Raw genomic sequence first — 17,925 nt, 5'->3', positions numbered from 1 at the left:
TTTCAAGTAATTAAGGAGAATTCCCCAACACAAAATAATCGAGATACATCAACAACAAACTTGTGCCATATCATCACATATAATTATCCATCCAATTGTGTAGTTAGCGTGAACCAAGGAGGGAATGCGTTAGTAATATCTGTACACTACTAACATGAGAAGATGAGTGAAGTAACTTAACCCAACACGAGATTAGTAAAGGAGAATAGCCAGAATAGGATGAGTGAAGTAACTTACCTTGTTAGGAGTGACGCGACCTAACCCTACATAGGACGAGTGAAGCATCACATGATTGGGAAAGGATGAGTGAAATGATCTAACTCAACATGGACGAGTAGAGTAGCACATAATCGGAAAAGGATGAGTGAAGCAACATCTTAGTAACTTTGACAAATGATAATCGCGGACCACTTTAAGTAAAGTAATCCATGAAGAATAAGGTAAATTTGCCCACCAAAATTTTTAATTAACTAACCATCATTAGCTCCTAATCAAAGATAATTAACTCATGAAGGTAGACCTTATGACAATAGGTCCTTTAATTGAGGCATTAATAATGCCATGAAGAACACAGAAGAACACAGAAGAAGAAGAAGAAGAAGAAGACAGTAGGCAGAAGACGGAAGATAGAAACAAGAAGAAAAGAAAGGAATGGTGAGAGCTGTGATCGGCGATGAGACCCACGTTGGAGCTTTTATAGATCGTCAATTGCAGTCTGGAATTACTCTGCAGGTGTGTATCTATCTATTTATATATGTATACCATGAAATCTTCATCCTCAGACACTCTTTGATAAGTTAAAAATGTTGAGAGTATAGACCATTTTTTTTGTTTTCTCCTTCTTGGATAGATTGGTCTATCTATTGGTAGATTAGGTGGTGGTTCAAGCAGAGATTGTGTGTTTGCCCTCATTCCTAGCCCTCGGAGTAATGAAGGTCAAGACGTGGTCTTCTTGGAAGGGGAACCTAAGATCTCTTCCAGAGATAGTGAAAAGAAGAAAGTAAGCAAAGGGAGATCTGTGCCACAAACTCTGCAAATCGATGTTGATTGGGTCGTCGAACATGCTCGACAGGTTTTGAAACTATATCTGTGCATAACGAAATTATGGATTGTCTAATTGGTGAATATCCATACATGCCTGCATGCAGTATATATTTGTAGAAATATCTCATGTGACTATATGTAGGTGAAAAAACTTCCATGAATGTGTATATACATTATATGTAAATAAACATGGACTGTTGGTGAAAATCCATACATTCTCACATATGGATGATCTTGTATGGAACATTGCGCTCTATAGGTGAGGATCCATACATACCCACATATACATTATATATGTAAAAAAACACGTTCTATATAGGTGAATTCCATATATGTCCGTACATGTATTATTTTTGAAAAACCGTGATCTATTTAGGTAAAGTCCATACATGTCCACACAGCCACGTAATATACATTATATGTGTAACATGCATCCAAGCCTGCACATTTGCATTCCATTGGTAACATTCATCATGCCCATTGCCCACATTGTATTATGTGTGTATTATTCTCTCTGGTAAAATTCATCTGTGAATACATATTCATCATTTGTGTAGCATGATTGTCATGATCACATATTCATAATGAATGCAACTTTTTCCTCATGACAACATTTTCATCATGCTAGAAAGTGAACTGTGATGTACACACACACACACACACATATCCATGCTTACATAATGCATTAAATGTGTAAAACATGTTTGTACATCTGAAATGCATCCATATCCATGTATGCATTATATTATCAAAGGACATGCATGGTGAATTGATTCAGACATGACGTGATATTTTAGGCTTTCTAAATGGGATTTCCAAATGTGTAGACTGTAATTTATCTATGATCCAGGTCTCGAAAATGCTCGTTGGTGGAATGAAGGTGGTGGGCTTCTATATCCTTGCAAGTGAGAGTACCTTCAAAATTTCGACAGCATTATTATGGCAGGTCAGGTCTTTAATGTATGAATACGTAGCTCTATATATAGTACATGGACTTGTATAATCACTTTAGCAGTCACGTAATGTTTATTTTATCATGTCAATCTACTTCATTGGCAGGTGTCAAAGGTGATTGTAGCAACATTGAGTACTAATCCACTTGAAGATTTTTTGCTGTTGCACTTTTCTTATAGTCCAAGAAGGTAATGGCTATATGAGTTACGTGCCTAATTTAGGATGAAACCAAGTAAACGAAATTCAATCTAATTAGAAAATTTTGGCCTTGTCAAAGAGTATTACAAAATTGTTGCTATATGTATATATATTTTTTTATGTGGATGATTATGCAAATTCAACAGCATATCAGTAAAAGTCATTCTTTAACATTGTTTCTTGCCATTTATTGTAGAGATTCTTGCCGAAGCTGCAGTTTCGGGTCTGGTTTTAGCTCTACATCCTTTCATCCATGTGATTGGAAATTGGGAAAGACCCTCTTGGGTCTATATGGTCTTAGTTGCACATATAATTTCGAGAGTAGGTGAGGGAAATACTAGAATAGAGGATTTGCTTTGGGTTTTATTCATGCCAGAAATGATAAACTGGTGGTGTCTTTCTGATGACAAGGGTGCCACTATATGTGAATAAATCTTCAAGAAAACGGCTATATGAAAATCTCTTGTCTGCGATATCCCTTGAGGCAACACATTTGGAATCTGCAATAATGTCAACAAATGGAACAGTGGTATTGATTCTGCACATTGTTAATTAGGTATGACATGTTTGAATTGGCTAAAATCATGGATGGTATGTATTGATGATAAAAACAGGTTAATGATGACAAGGCTCTAGTTGGTGAGACAAATCATAAGATGGAGATTTTTTTTCCTTTTGACACTCTTGCAAGTAAGAGAATGAAACACCCTTTTTCATCACTGCTATCATGTGAATAAAATGATTTGGATGGTAACAAATCATGAATCTTGTCGTAATAAGCTATTTGAACTACATCCCGCTATGATTTAGTAATATTATTAAAGGAAATTGCGAAAATTTTGAAATTCTAGTCGTACATGTCATAAAGCGGGGATATAAAAGAGAAAAATGGATTGATTTTTTTTCCTTTTGACACTCTTGCAAGTAAGAGAATGAAACACCCTTTTTCATCACTGCTATCATGTGAATAAAATGATTTGGATGGTAACAAATCATGAATCTTGTCGTAATAAGCTATTTGAACTACATCCCGCTATGATTTAGTAATATTATTAAAGGAAATTGCGAAAATTTTGAAATTCTAGTCGTACATGTCATAAAGCGGGGATATAAAAGAGAAAAATGGATTGATTTTTTTTCCTTTTGACACTCTTGCAAGTAAGAGAATGAAACACCCTTTTTCATCACTGCTATCATGTGAATAAAATGATTTGGATGGTAACAAATCATGAATCTTGTCGTAATAAGCTATTTGAACTACATCCCGCTATGATTTAGTAATATTATTAAAGGAAATTGCGAAAATTTTGAAATTCTAGTCGTACATGTCATAAAGCGGGGATATAAAAGAGAAAAATGGATTGATTTTTTTTCCTTTTGACACTCTTGCAAGTAATAGAATGAAACACCCTTTTTCATCACTGCTATCATGTGAATAAAATGATTTGGATGGTAACAAATCATGAATCTTGTCGTAGTAAGCTATTTGAACTACATCCTGCTATGATTTAGTAATATTATTAAAGGAAATTGCGAAAATTTTGAAATTCTAGTCATACATGTCATAAAGCGGGGATATAAAAGAGAAAAATGGATTAAAAATAGATATTCTCAATTTTTACCTAAAAAAGAGCAGAATACCAGTACAAATTTATTTAATTAATTAGAAATTTAGTAGCGTTATGCAGAATAATCTGGCCAAATTTGATTTGGAAACAGGTGTTAGAGAGATTTTCAAAATATTTTATTTTAAGATAAAGCCACAAAAAATGCAGTGGGATATGGCTCTTGGCTAGTGTGAGCTGAATGATAAATTTTGATCTTAATGAAGATGCTAAGAATGGGGAAGTAACCGGCCTCGTCATCTTGAGTGGCTCGGTTCGAGCTCATGCATATGCTTTTGCCAGAGATCCACTGGCCCGTGCTGTCACAGATTTAAAGGCAAGCATACCAATTATCAAACATTCGTTTTCATGTATGAATAATAGGAATTGTGAGAAAACATCACAAATTTCTAGGAATATAGCATAAACTTTTATCAGGAGAAACTTTGAAATATTACCGAGTTTTTGTTTATTGTCCTGAATGCCCCTAGTTTTTGTTACTTCCCCCAATGCTCGTAGTCAATCCCCAAATCGGGGATGGTTTGTTCATATAATTGAGAAAATGTGGATGAGCTAACCTTCATATTACTTAAAATAGCATATATAATCACTTGAGATGGGGTTGACCAAGGGTATTTGGGGAAATAAAGAAAATGTAGAAAATTCTGGTCTATTTTGGAGTTTTTCCCATTTTTATATATTTCAGTCAGATTGTGTTCTCTTTATAAATATTTATAAAGCCAGAGGTAAAAAATTGCAACTGGCAGTTTTTTGAATGAGGGCACATTGTTCTGTTTCATTTTACAGGCTGACATAATAAATAGCTTGAGAAGTAGGATGGAGATTGTCTATGACGAAGTTCATTTTTCCTCCAAGAATAATGGGAATACGACCACGTCTACAGATGCAGAAACTTCACATCCTCTTCAAAGAATGTAAGGCTCTTTCCTGTAGCTCGTAAATCTAAATAAATGTCATGAGCAGCCATGACATGGGATGCATATCAGTGATGTTGTTATGAACTCCCTATTTACGGTTGAGACTAGGATGATGGGTTTACCTAGGGTCTAGCGTGACTTATGTTGTGTGAACAATATGATATATAGCTAATATGTAACTCTATTTCTCAAAAGCACATATTTTAAAGCTCGGTGGTTGACTGATGGATCAGCATCTACTTTTCTGGTAGCCAAAGCGGAAATTAGCTGGGAAGCATGGCAGAGTCAGAAAGATAACTGAAAGTTTCAAATTTTGACCATTGTTTCGGTTTATTAATAATTACAACATGGAGAGACTGAAGAACCTCTGTTCACTCTAAGTCTGAACCTAGCTTAAGCATTGAAAACCTAATTGGTATACCATCTTATCTTGTTGGTCTATTGTTTGGCAAACATGCAAGTACACCTGATATTCAAACCCGGGCGTGATCAATGGCACACTGTCCTTACTATCATAACAATCTCTTGCCTTTTCTCTTGAGAGTTAATTTAGCTTTGTTTTTTTATTAATTGAAAATGCAGTGCTGTTTAAACTAATTCTTTGGTTATGTTTATTTGGGTATGGTTGTTTCTGGCTTTATTAAAAATTTCTATTAAGTCTTTGTTGAAAAAGCATTCCCCCGTTCCTTTTCAGTTTGCATGATGTGGGCATTTTCTATCTTGATTGGCAGTGAGGATACCGCAGAATATCGATGCAAGCTTCCATGTCGTGTTTTCATTCCATGGCTTGAGGGGGTTCTTCTCTCTGATTACATGCAAGAACATGAAACCATCCAGGTTAGTTATTCATTCACATAAATGGTTTCAATTCTCGAATTGGGATCATGTGAGCTTTCAATGCTTTCAATGGAGAGATATCATACATTTATGTCGATAAAAAATTCAAATGTCAGAAGCATTATTGTAGAATACTTAGCATACACCACACGTAGAATATGTATGCTAAGTATTTTAAAAGTCTTCACCCATTTTTCTTAAATACTTAAATGTATTCTATAGATAAACTATGTTAAATACATAGAATATGTTTAAATACGTAGATTATGTTTAAAAAATAAAAATAAAAATATTAATTTTATTTAGCTTTTTGGAAACGTTAAATACTTGTTAAATATATAGAATACATAGAAAACGTGAATATTATATTATGGCAGTTCTAAAACATAGAATATGTGTGGAATATTTCAGAGTATTCTAAACATGGAAAACACATTTTTCAACTATTGTCATAAGGTTTGTCATTATATGGTGATGGAATGGCATATACTCGAGTGAATGAATAATGGAAGAGCTTGGTTGATTCCCCTTGGGCCAAAGAGGTTCAAAGATGGGCATTACACACACCTTTGTCATGATTTGTAGGCTAAAAACTAAGGAACATCAAAGCGTAGTATGTTTTCAAACTTTTGAGTTGTAGAAATATCAGGCTAATCTTTCAACTCTCCATAATGTTCGTAACTTATTGTTGTCAACCATTACTTGTAAATTATGAACATTTTTTAATGTTTCAATTGTAAGAAATAGCAAATATTTTCTGGAAAACTCGAAATCCAGCTCTTGACAAAAATATTAGGCCGTTGTTTTTCCCTTATTTATTCATATGATTTATTTGTACAGGATACAAATGGTCGATGTGAGGAACTCTTTGGAATAGACAAACCTTTAGATGAGTCCAAGATTGTGGACCGTGAACATGCTAGTGCTGTTTTGAGAGAGATCTCATTTTGGGAGATCTCAAATCGAAATATGTTAAAGCTCAAGGTCGAAACAAGTGTTGAATCAAGTAAAGTTGTGTCCAATGAGCGGGTTCTTGATCCAACTTCTACCAGTGTATTCAACAAGCCCATCATTTTGTCTGCGATTGTAATAATCTTTGTGGCTTGTTTCATTGCCTATGTTCTAAAAATAGCTTCCAGACATACAAATACACCTATGCGATAAACCAGGGTTGATTTCTCCCTCGTCATCTTGACTATCTCGATGGGTGTACTCTATGTCCATAAGTTTTGGAATGAAATGTTTCAAATAAAAAGCTAATTCTTTCATGACTAAAGCACTTACTAACAACTCTTGTAAATGCATTAGTCTGAGCAAGGCCAAGGGAACCTAACTTTTGTTGGTTAATGATCCATGCTTGGTAAACGGGAAAACATTTGTCCACTTTATATAAAAGACTTCCTACTTATAAACAAATTGCTTCTTTCCATTTGTTTGCATCATTTTCTTTGGTTTTCCTAGAAACAAACATTTTAATGGCACAGCCATAAACCCAAAAGCAAATAAATCAAAGAAATTTTTGGAGTTTTAACTTAATCTTCACCAATGGTTATGGCTGTTTTGAAAGAAGTTAGTGCCATTATGATCTAATATAGCATTTCATGAAGAATGCTTTTGGTGATTACAGTGCCAATCATCTCTTCTATGATGTAATCATTTTTGGAGTTTTAACTTAATCTTCACCAATGTTTATGGCTGTTTTGAAAGAAGATAGTGCCATTATGATCTAATATAGCATTTCATGAAGAATGCTTTTGGTGATTACAGTGCCAATCATCTCTTCTATGATGTTTTCATCAAGATCTTTGAAATGAATGGTCATACTGTGATGTTTGATCGTAGTAATGTATAGCTCCAAGTAATGCTTTCTCCTTTGAAGTTTGGGATTGGTCCTAATTCTAACATGAATCCAGTTCACTCAACATACGAAATTCTATTGTTAAAATTGGTTAATGCACACAAATGGCTGATGGATTGGCTAATATGGAGAGACATAATTGCAATTAGAATTTTCGTTTCAAACTCTTGGTCCGAAAGAGAAAGTCCTAGACCTCAAGGAAGGTTATCTAAAAATGAACTCATTATCTTTTTGCAACATGTTCAATTGTCTACAAGCCCAACAACATCTTAATGATGAAAAGCAACCCAAGCAAGGATGTTCATGAAGATGTGAATGTGAATTTTAGACTACCAACACCTTTATTGCAAATAAATTGCAAGACACACAAACATGAGTATAATGAGGTTGATTTCATCAGTTACGGTGCATGCACTCTTGCTCTACAAATATTTGCTAAGAGAATTATAAATGTGCCTTCAAGTTTGCAAAAATATGACCTTGAGTGAAGAATTCAAGATTTTTACGTTACATTAACCCTCTTATTTGAACTATTTAAAAAGCACTACCTTTTTCTAATAATATTCCTCACATGTCTAATGAAAATTCTCACACGTTTCCCATTAAATGCATTTATTTCCCCAACAATTTGTATAAATGTGTAAAGTTTCTGTGTACGATACATAACAATAGGATCATTAACTAGCCTTGAAGATCTAGAATAGCGGTACTATAGAATTAGGTCAAAAGTTATTCATTGAAGTTGTGAATGCGAAAGTCGGGGGCTATGGGTTTGTTCTCAAGCACTAATTGGTGTTATGAGCATATGCATTAGTTTAATTATGAGTTAGGAATCAAATTATTACGTTTTTGTGTTTTTTTCTTCTTGCAAATACATATACTAGAGTGCTGGGTTTCAAAATCGGTATGGGCATTGATCGACCAGAACACTACAATCTACTAGTGGAAAAAATAAAAGCCAAGCGAATATGGTGGAATGCAAGAAAACTATCCTTTGCAAGCAAGATTGTGATTGCAAATCAAATTCTAATGGCCACTATATGGCATATTGTTGCATGTTGAATAATTGCACCCAAGTTGATGTAATTGATAAAAAGGCTTATCAAAAATTTCCTATGGGGGGACACTAAGGAAAAACATGCTTGTGCAAAGGTTGCTTGGACCACACTTGTAAAAGGCAAAAGTGAAGGCGAGGTGGGATTGATAGATCCCCGGGTGCAAACGAAGGCTTTGTTGGGCAAATTAGTGGATAGGAGCTTGCAACTACCTGAGGCACATTGGAAAATTCTATGGAGACACAAATGGAAGATGTGGTTGGCAAGACAAGGTGGAAGTTGGCCAAGCAACACTTTTGGGGGATATGTGCCAGAAATGCGACCCAAATGATGGTGATGTATGCAAAGTATATGTGTTGTTGGAATTATGAAGGCGTGGTAGGGAATCAGAAAGGGGATCACACGCATGTGGAGAAATGATGCATATGCCAATTGTGTAGAACCCATTTATCAGAGATGTGGATGGGTTGATGATAAGACAAAAAACATGCTTCAAATGCGCCAACTTAATCAGTGCCCAAGGTAATGTGTTAGAGGACTCGAAGAGATTTCTATCTAATGACGTGGGCACTCAAAAGGCTAGGATATGGAGGATAAGTAGGGGTAAAAGCATGCTCAAGAGAATTACAGACGCCATTGCACGCAACAAGCAAGCCTTGGAAGATGAAGATATAATTACCCCTGAAATTGAATGGACATGACTTATAGATGTTGGAAACTATATAAGTGGAATTAAGGGAATGAAAGTAGGATCTAATGAGGCATGTTGCTACAAAATAGAACTTGGAATGGCAATATACGAGCAACCAGCCTATCAAAGTAAAAGGCTGATCATGCTAATTGCAAAAAATGGAAAGGATACGATGATTGACCCCAAACCGAGTGAGATCACACCGACGATAGTGTGTTGGTTGATAGAAGGGCATTCGAATCCGCTATAATGGGACCCAACGATGTATTTCTGGAGAACTTAGGGATAAACTAGGGGTGCAAAGTTGGTTCAGTTTTTTAGCTACAACACGAAAATCAAGAGGCAAATTATTCTAGAACAAGAACACAAAGAGATTGCAACACAAAAATATTGGATATAGGAGGACATTAGCAAAAGGCAATTAGATAAATTCTAGAAAATGATACATATGGCATGGCAGTGGTGATCACAAGATAATGACATGGAGCAAAGGCCCCAATGTAGACCCAAGATGTAGTGCATGTGGACAAAAAGCATTCCCCATTGTCTTTGGGAATGTCGCGACTCGTGAGGCAACGACTATATGGGGAAGGGCATTATGATTGTGATGTCATGCCTCTAGCTCATTTACCCTCAAATGGCGACATGCTTGCTGGAACTGTCTTGATGATGACATGGAGAAATATGATATCACATGTGAAGTAATGTATGGAGGGGAGAATGGAACTATTTGACTGATCACTGATAACACGGTTCCTATAGTTATTGCCCAAAAGAAGAAAATTGGAGATCTATGGATGTTGCTTGCACCCATTGTCGTATGGAGCATATGGACGACAAAATGTACTAGGGTATTTTCATTAAAAAAGCGGCCTCCTGCTGAATCTATTAAGCTAATATGGCACACATTGATAACAACATTGAGGGTGCAATATGAGCGGATTGATGGAATTGATGATGCTTCAGAACTAATGAGGCTGAATTTTAGAAAACATTGGTGTACTACACTAATGGTTGTAGAAAATGGAATGGATATACAATGGTAGTACGTGGTACCTAGATGGTTGTTTCCCACTCCCATAGTTGAAAGAGACGCATGAATGCAATGAGATACCTAGATAACTGACATTTGGGCTATTGAATGCAGATGGTGTGTGTGGAAAGTGCGTGGATAACTAGTAAATATGTAGATAAAACCAAGTATAGATCAGTTAGAGACATATGCGAAAGTGTAAGATAAATATGAAATGTCGCCCAGATGTAAGTAGAAGTCTAGTGGCAAGCTTTTGTACAACCAACACAGGATATATAGTAGCTGAGAATGATAGGATAATTTTAGGCAAGGACTACCCAATAAGGGGACTAAAGTTGTGTATAAAAGGACCTATTTAACTAATGGAGTATATTCTTTTTTGGAAAAATGAATAAATAAATAAATACATATACTAGAGTGGGAAACCTTTGTTAGAGGTAAAACATCTATAAAAAAACGAGGAATACTTGAGATAAGCCCAATTAGTAAATGGGCAACCTTTGACCATCTACGTTGTAGATATTGTAAAGTATGGTACAAACAAAACCTAGGGGTTTAGTATACATATGTAAAGAGCTAGAGCCATCTATGTGTGACACTTCCACATCTCCATTTGCTCTATCGTAGGAGGGATGAAACCCTCAACTCTAATATTGCACATAGATATACAAATATGTCCAACCTACATTGTGAAAAAAGAAAAAAATAGAAGGTAGAAGGTAGCGAAGACATGGAATCTGAATCTGTGAGCTTGTTTCAAAATATATATCAATGTAGAAGATAGTGAAGACATAGAATTTGAATCTATGAGCTTGTTTCAAAATGCAGTCCAAGATTATACTTTCTCTCTTCGACAAAATAATAGCTTGCAGTACACACAGGGTGAAGAAAACAGTTGCATGTGCATCAAGGAACGTTTGATGTCAAGAAGTGTAGCAACATGATGTAGATGCTACACATTCTTTCATAGAATATAATGATAATATGGATTCTTCGAAACATTGTTCAAGAATTGAGGATGAGGGAATCATGAAAACCACCGAAACATTCGATGAAACTTAGTCTTTTGAGAATGTCTCTACTGAAATGGAATGTATGAAAGAGTTTAAACATTCGGATGAGACTCTTTTTGATGTAGATCTCAATGATGATATAAAGCCTTTTGGTGAGCATGCATACTCGGTTGTGATGTCTGATGTGAGTAAGGAATCTATAGAAGAGTGTGAAGCATGTCTGTGAACCTGTTTCAAAATGCAGTCCAAGATTATACTTTCTCTCTTCACCAAAATAATAGCTTGTTGTACACACATGTTGAAGAAAACAATTGCATGTGCATCATGGAAAGTTTGGTGTCTATGAATGTAGCAACTGAAGCAGGTGTAGAAGTACAGAAATTTGCCAAGCATGTTGTAGGTGACAGGTCAATGTGTATGATTCATTCACTGACTCAAATGATAGACAATTTGAGCCTAATGTTGTGGCTGAAAATATTTTTAGCATGGATTCTTGTGTGGAGAATTTAAGTCAAGCTCTTCCTTTTTAAAGTAAAATTAAAGAACATTCTCGAGATATCCACTCCTTCCACAATGAAGAGAAATTTTCAGCTAATTCGAATGCAATAGTATGTGTTGATTGTTCAACAGAAGAATGTCAGGATGAATCATCCTCAAAAGGGGTTTTGCTAGACATTCATTACATATAGGATGTCCAACATATTTCTTTTTGGTCTTTCACTTGCTTCTTTGTGCTTTATTATAGGTCATCATGGTTAGAGCCATTGTAATGTTTTCAGCCTAATAATTTCGTCATGTATGCAGAATTTCTACTAATGAAGAATAATCTTTTTTGGAAAAGAAGAAGAAAATAATAGGCAAAGCAAAACAACGAAGTTGAATGGTCCCTAATGGAGACTTGCCACACACAAGAGGTTGTATGTTACGGGCATGACCATATAATATCCCGTGGTAAGATTGTATCGTAGTATTTTATCCACATGGATAAAGTGAGGGTTAAACGAGAGTGTAAAGAAGGGAATGATTATGGGCATGAATGACCACATAATATGAGGCCTAGCTACCTTCATTAGCCATACATAAGGCCCTTAGGCAAGTTCACACTCGGTCTTAATGGGTTGTTTCAATCCCAAGGATTAAAAGCAATCTTTCCCTTCTTTACACTCTCGTTTAACCCTCACACTTTATCCACGTGTATAGAATATATACTACGATACAATCTTAACACGAGATATTATATGGTCATGGCCGTAACATTGTATGGGGGCGTTGAATATTCCTCAGATTATTGTACTACTACTATACTTGTGTTGGCTTACTCGCAATAGGGGACCTGTTCTCTCAATCATGATGCAGAACCCATGCTCACTAATGATGTTGGACATAAGCTACCTCACGACATGCTTAATGTGACAATACATGCTTGACATACAATACATACATGCTTGACATACAATACATACATGCTTGACATACATACATACATACATACATACATACATACATACATGCTTGTCATACATACATACATACATACATACAATACACACATACATAACATCATGCATGTATGCATACATACATACACACATACATAACATCATGCATGCATGCATGTATACATACATACATAAGTATGTACATGCATACATACATAACATCATGCATGTATGCATACATACATACACACATACATAACATCATTCATGCATGCATGCATACATACATACATACATATATATGTACATACATACATTGGCAATGTTTGTGCCATCACTTAGAATGTGAGAACCAGAATAAAGTTTAAGGAAATTACAAATGTACCCCTCACAGAATATGTATGAAGAAGAGGAAGAAGAAGAAGAAGAAGAAGAAGAAGGAAGACTAGATCAAAGCGCAGAGAGGTCGTGCTCATCCCCTGCTTCCCCCTGTTGATCGCGACGATCGGCCCGTCCCTGCCCTGCCTACCCTGTCCTCAGCAGAATCTTGTTTCTTTATTTATTAATTTCTGTCTCATTTCTAGATCCATGGATTCCTGTCAGGCCGTCAGCTCGATTCTGCTGTCGCCTCGTCTTCTTCCGCTTCTTGTTCTCCTTCTGGTCTCTTCATGCGTTTCCATCGTTGCTGCAGAGGACGTTGTTGCGCTCACCCCTGACACGTTTGAAAAGGAAGTTGGGAAAGATAAGGATGCTCTTGTCGAGTTTTACGCACCCTGGTATGATCTTCTTCGTCCAATACATTTTAGTTTTTCATTTGTTTCTGTTCGAATTTCCTTTTTTTATTTTAACTTTAACTCTTTAACTTCTGATTTGAACTGTAAAACCACACATTTTAATTTTCAATATTAACTGCGTAGTATTATATTGATTGCTCTTTTTTAATTTTTAATTTTCGTGTTAATTTCCTTTAATTGAATCGACTTCTCATCTCTCGATCCAAAATTTCGACATCTCACATATAATTTCTAATTGCATTTTAAACTTCCATTAATTGAATGATCTTTAATAGCTCACTAACTTATTTTTCATATATATATTTTTTATTGTCGGCAATTTTTAACATTAAAATATACTCCCTGTTATCACACATTTGATTTTATTGATATTTTTTTATTTTCATCACTAATTTTTAACTGTTACCACTAAATTTTAATCATTTAGTTTCTTGTTTCTTTTGGTTGATAATGATTTGATTTAACCCACTTTATTGAGCTCAAATGGTTAAGCCTTTTATAACATAGGGAAAAAAGCTGTTTGTCTATGAATTGGCTGTAGATCCACTTACTTGGTGCCCAAACCTTCTTCATAATCATCAGATTTGGAACCTTATGATTTAAAATCACAGCATTGGGTCTTCAGAATCACATGATCTTTTGCGCCTTTATAATTCATGAGATTTGGGTTCATATGATGGCAATTGCTTTGTTGGGATTTTCTTGATGTAAACATCTGTGTGTTGTTTCACTGAGAAAATATGCCAGTTTCTCCTGATAACAATCATGTTGACCTTAACATGAATCTATATTCACCTGGCACAATTATAATGCTTAATAGGTCATGCTAAAGGCTGTAAATAAAGCAAGGAACAGTCAGTAGAATAAATAGATGTGACCTATATTGCATGAATTTATGGCTAAAGGAACTGGATATTATTTAGGGGAACTGGATAGTCTTGTTTGTAGTCTAGGAGACTACGGGAAGAAGGATCCCTTATTTGTAGGAGACTCATACGAAAGCAACAAAACCTCATCGAAAAATTCAAAAGGTAAATTTACCATGTTATTCTTCGTGTACAGGTGTGGCCATTGCAAAAAGCTTGCTCCGGAATTTGAAAAGTTAGCATCTTCTTTCAAGAAATCGAAGTCAGTGTTGATAGCTAAGGTTAGTTAAGAAGAAATTAATGTATTTTTATATTTAAGATATACCTGTAAGAATTCCTCTCATGGCTCATTGCCTTTATAGGTTGACTGTGATGACCACAAAAGCCTTTGTTCCAAGTTTGGGGTTTCTGGCTATCCCACGATAAAGTGGTTCTCTAAAGGATCACTGGAGCCAAAAGAGTAAGTAAATGTTTATTGTTGGATAAGTTTAGTATATGGGATGAAACTGATTTTGCTCTTATACACACCAGTTATTCTGGAGGTCGTACTGTAGAATCTTTGGTTGAATTTGTAAACCAAGAATCAGGTACATGTACTTTCGTCGAATTCTATTTAACTTAGGCTGTGCAATTCATGGTTATACAAAATATCTGAGTAAATACATGAAAAAGTACCAACTCTAACCAAGTATGTGAGGGTTTAATATGCAACTCACTTTTGTGGCTTTTTGCAGGTACACATGTAAAACTCAGCACACCAGTTTCTGATACTGTAGTCCTAACACCTGAGAACTTTGAAACCATTGTTTTGGATCAATCCAAGGATGTACTTGTTGAATTCTATGCTCCTTGGTAAGTTAAAAATTTGGGCACACATTTTCCACTTATCATATCTTGCTTATCCTTTTTCAGACTAGTTTTGTTTGATCTGTTTGCAGGTGTGGTCACTGCAAAAGCCTTGCTCCTGTGAGTTTGTTTTGATATTAGCAGATGTTGTTTGCAAGATTAATAATGGCTTTTAAGAAATAGGCCTGATAATTTTGTTTATGAATCTAGGTGTATGACCAAGTTGCAACAGTTTTTAAGGGGGAGAAAGATGTGGTCATTGCTAAAGTGGATGCTGATGCTCACAAAAGTCTGGGTGAAAAGTAAAAACCAGAATAAATATTACTCTAAACTGAAGTGTCGTCTATGTTGTGACATATTTATAAGCATACATTGCATTGATGATATTGGTCATTGTGTGTCAGGTATGGTGTGAGTGGTTATCCCACCTTGAAGTTCTTTCCTAAAGAAAACAAAGATGGAGAAAACTATGAAGGGGGTAGAGATGCCGATGATTTCATTGCCTTCATTAATAAACGCTCGGGCACAAATCGTAATAGCAAGGGACAACTTACACAAGAGGTGTGGTGTCACGATTCAAGAGTCGATAATGGGACCTCTTGACATCTCTTGGAAATTTTCAAGTGATTCTAAAGAGGCTATTTATATTTGTTTATGTTTGTTTTCAGGCAGGTAAGGTTCCTAGTTTAACGACCTTGGTGGAAGAGTTTTTGAGTGCTACTGGTGAAGCTAAAAAAGACTTTCTTCAAAAGCTGGAAGAAGAGGCTGAAAAGCTCAAGGGTGCTGCAGCTAGGTTTGTTTTTGCAACTTGTACAAATTTCGTCATGTTAGCTCTACTGGGGATCAGCTTCTTACACTTGTGCGCAGTGGCAATTGATCATGTGAATTGCAGCATAATGTGAGATTTAAATGACAGGGGGTGTCATATCACATGTCCATTAAAAAGTTTCTCTCTTGCTCTAGCATTTGATAAACTTGTATTGCTGTATATTTAGGGCCTGACAGATAAATGGGCAATTCAACTGCCCGTAAAAAGACTAGAAAGATCATGTATGTGTTAGGATAATAATTTGTTGAATATCGAAGAAAAGCACCTCAAACAAAATGGGTTCCATTTAGATCTCCAAATGTATCGTTGTAAATCAGTTATAACAAACATAGGCTGCCCAAGAGATGCCAACAAGAAGTGGGTTTTTTTTTTATTACCAAAAATATAACAAAATCACTTAATGGCCGTGTAGAAAATGTATAAATAATAGACTAACAGAAATGCACGTTCCTTGTCTCAAACCATGCTATAAACTGTGTACAGCTATGGAAAATTATACACGAAAGCTGCTCTTAAAGTCTTGGAGAAAGGTGAAGAGTATGCCTCGAAAGAAGTTGAACGATTGGAACGCCTTCTCTCAGGGGTAAGTAAAAAACTTTCCTTCTGCTTCTTTTTTTTTCTTTTTGACATTTGTATCTTCCAATGTTCCAAAAGCTAAAAGTAGTTATGTTTTAGGCTTATGGACAATATGTTTCTTTTTCTTTACAGCATGTAAGCCCTTCAAAAGCAGATGAATTGACCCTTAAAAGGAATGTCATTTCTTTATTCATTGTAAAAAGGGAGGAATTGTAATTTGGTAATTATTTCCTCTCACAGAAACATACATGGAAAGTTTTATGCATCATATAGAGGATAGACAGTAACAATTTAGTCTTGTGCTGTAACTTCAGAGCCAACATGGAGTGACGTTAAAACAGGATCGATATGTGCAATTTTATCGCTGAAGTGCATATTTCATCTATTTTTTTTCAATTATTTAAAGTTTTGTTTTCTTCACATGAAAGGGGCGAAGACAATTTGAATAAGAGTATCAAGTGTATTTCTTTCTTAGTTGTTTGCGTGTCTGTGTTTTCTCATTGATTAAAACTAGATTCTTAATAAGAAATGTAAGTTAAATTACCATATATTGTGATGATGTGTATTTCTTAACAATTGTTCTTGAGTTGTATATTTGTGTACCGCCATTGCTTATAGAGACTTGGTTGAGTTCTCATTTATGATGGCGTTAATTCTATGTTTGCGGAAGAAATTGAAGTGTGTGCTCAGAGCTTTAAATAAAATTTGATTTGAACACATTATTATTGTGTGATATACCTCTATCGATCCTTTAGTAATGTTACTTGGATTTTGGAGAATTCATTCAAATTCTTTGTGCCAAGACCAGTATGTTGCTAGTTGTTACCTCTTATGTCGTGAATATATACCCATTGATAATTTGGACTTACGTTCTCTGTTTCCTGTTGATTTTCCAAGTGAGGTGGTCAAGTTTAAGGGATGTATGAATCTTTCCGGTCTTAAAGGAAATTCAATGCAAACCATTTATGAATCTGGTAGTCTTGTAGGGAATAAAATGTAGCCCAAGTAAGGATCTTGTGGCCTGGAAAGGAAGAAAATGTGAAACAAGGTCCTCATAGTCCAATAGAATAGAGTTTGGGTTCTTTCTAATGTTATTGATGTGTAGGTAGTTCATCATGCGGAAAGGATAAATGGCTGAAGATGAGTCACATGATGGTGAGCTTAAACTATGTAAGTGTAATTTACCTACAAGGGAGGGTTTCACACACCTCAAACTGCATATTCTATATGTGAAAAATATAGTGTGCGCATAATGTTGCATGGAATGTTCACATGCAGTCTTCACCAGGAAAGACCACCAAAAATGAGACCAAGTATGTAAGACAAGTTACAACCTTATGGTGTAAACAA

At 35.5% G+C, this 17,925-nt stretch overlaps 2 protein-coding genes across 4 annotated transcripts; both read left to right on the top strand.

The window, feature by feature from the left end:
- The first annotated feature begins 553 nt into the window (after positions 1–553).
- On the top strand, positions 554–6,843 carry LOC147852574 (oxidoreductase, zinc-binding dehydrogenase family protein). 2 transcript variants are annotated; one of them, XM_087334317.1, is made up of 11 exons: positions 555–732; positions 851–1,072; positions 1,895–1,990; positions 2,104–2,186; positions 2,393–2,521; positions 2,608–2,725; positions 2,811–2,886; positions 4,028–4,137; positions 4,608–4,735; positions 5,470–5,575; positions 6,416–6,843. In XM_087334317.1, exons 1-11 carry the CDS (start codon positions 652–654, stop codon positions 6,737–6,739), a joined length of 1,473 nt encoding a protein of 490 aa, XP_087190443.1. In that variant the 5' UTR covers positions 555–651; the 3' UTR covers positions 6,740–6,843. The 2 variants fall into 2 exon arrangements, with proteins under 2 accessions (XP_087190444.1, XP_087190443.1); XM_087334318.1 differs by lacking the exon at positions 6,416–6,843 and having other exon boundaries at positions 554–732; positions 5,433–5,569.
- A 6,293-nt stretch (positions 6,844–13,136) lies between these two features.
- Positions 13,137–16,992, top strand: LOC147852573 (protein disulfide-isomerase like 2-1-like). Of its 2 annotated transcripts, XM_087334203.1 has the most exons (12): positions 13,137–13,440; positions 14,521–14,605; positions 14,687–14,784; positions 14,856–14,911; positions 15,059–15,176; positions 15,263–15,290; positions 15,381–15,472; positions 15,575–15,731; positions 15,839–15,963; positions 16,483–16,582; positions 16,708–16,795; positions 16,890–16,992. In XM_087334203.1, the coding sequence occupies exons 1-11, from the start codon at positions 13,253–13,255 to the stop codon at positions 16,789–16,791; spliced, it is 1,131 nt and encodes a 376-aa protein (XP_087190329.1). In that variant the 5' UTR covers positions 13,137–13,252; the 3' UTR covers positions 16,792–16,795; positions 16,890–16,992. The 2 variants fall into 2 exon arrangements, with proteins under 2 accessions (XP_087190329.1, XP_087190328.1); XM_087334202.1 differs by having other exon boundaries at positions 16,708–16,992.
- The last annotated feature ends 933 nt before the right edge of the window (positions 16,993–17,925 follow it).

The sequence above is a fragment of the Azolla caroliniana genome, unplaced genomic scaffold (assembly GCF_043228905.1).
Source record: "Azolla caroliniana isolate FFs.n. ecotype wild unplaced genomic scaffold, voAzoCaro1.0.p SCAF_18, whole genome shotgun sequence".
In the NCBI taxonomy this organism is placed as follows: Eukaryota; Viridiplantae; Streptophyta; class Polypodiopsida; order Salviniales; family Salviniaceae; genus Azolla; species Azolla caroliniana.
This window is presented reverse-complemented; position numbering and strand designations above follow the sequence as displayed.

Excerpts from the sequence above, each read along its gene's own strand:
- LOC147852573 (XM_087334203.1), top strand. The coding sequence starts at position 13,253 with ATGGATTCCTGTCAGGCCGTCAGCTCGATTCTGCTGTCGCCTCGTCTT. Across the intron at positions 15,732-15,838 it reads AGGGACAACTTACACAAGAG|GCAGGTAAGGTTCCTAGTTT; the intron begins GTGTGGTGTCAC and ends GTTTGTTTTCAG. Across the intron at positions 16,583-16,707 it reads TGGAACGCCTTCTCTCAGGG|CATGTAAGCCCTTCAAAAGC; the intron begins GTAAGTAAAAAA and ends TTTTCTTTACAG.
- LOC147852574 (XM_087334317.1), top strand. The coding sequence starts at position 652 with ATGGTGAGAGCTGTGATCGGCGATGAGACCCACGTTGGAGCTTTTATA. Across the intron at positions 1,991-2,103 it reads CGACAGCATTATTATGGCAG|GTGTCAAAGGTGATTGTAGC; the intron begins GTCAGGTCTTTA and ends CTTCATTGGCAG. Across the intron at positions 2,522-2,607 it reads ACATATAATTTCGAGAGTAG|GGTGCCACTATATGTGAATA; the intron begins GTGAGGGAAATA and ends TCTGATGACAAG.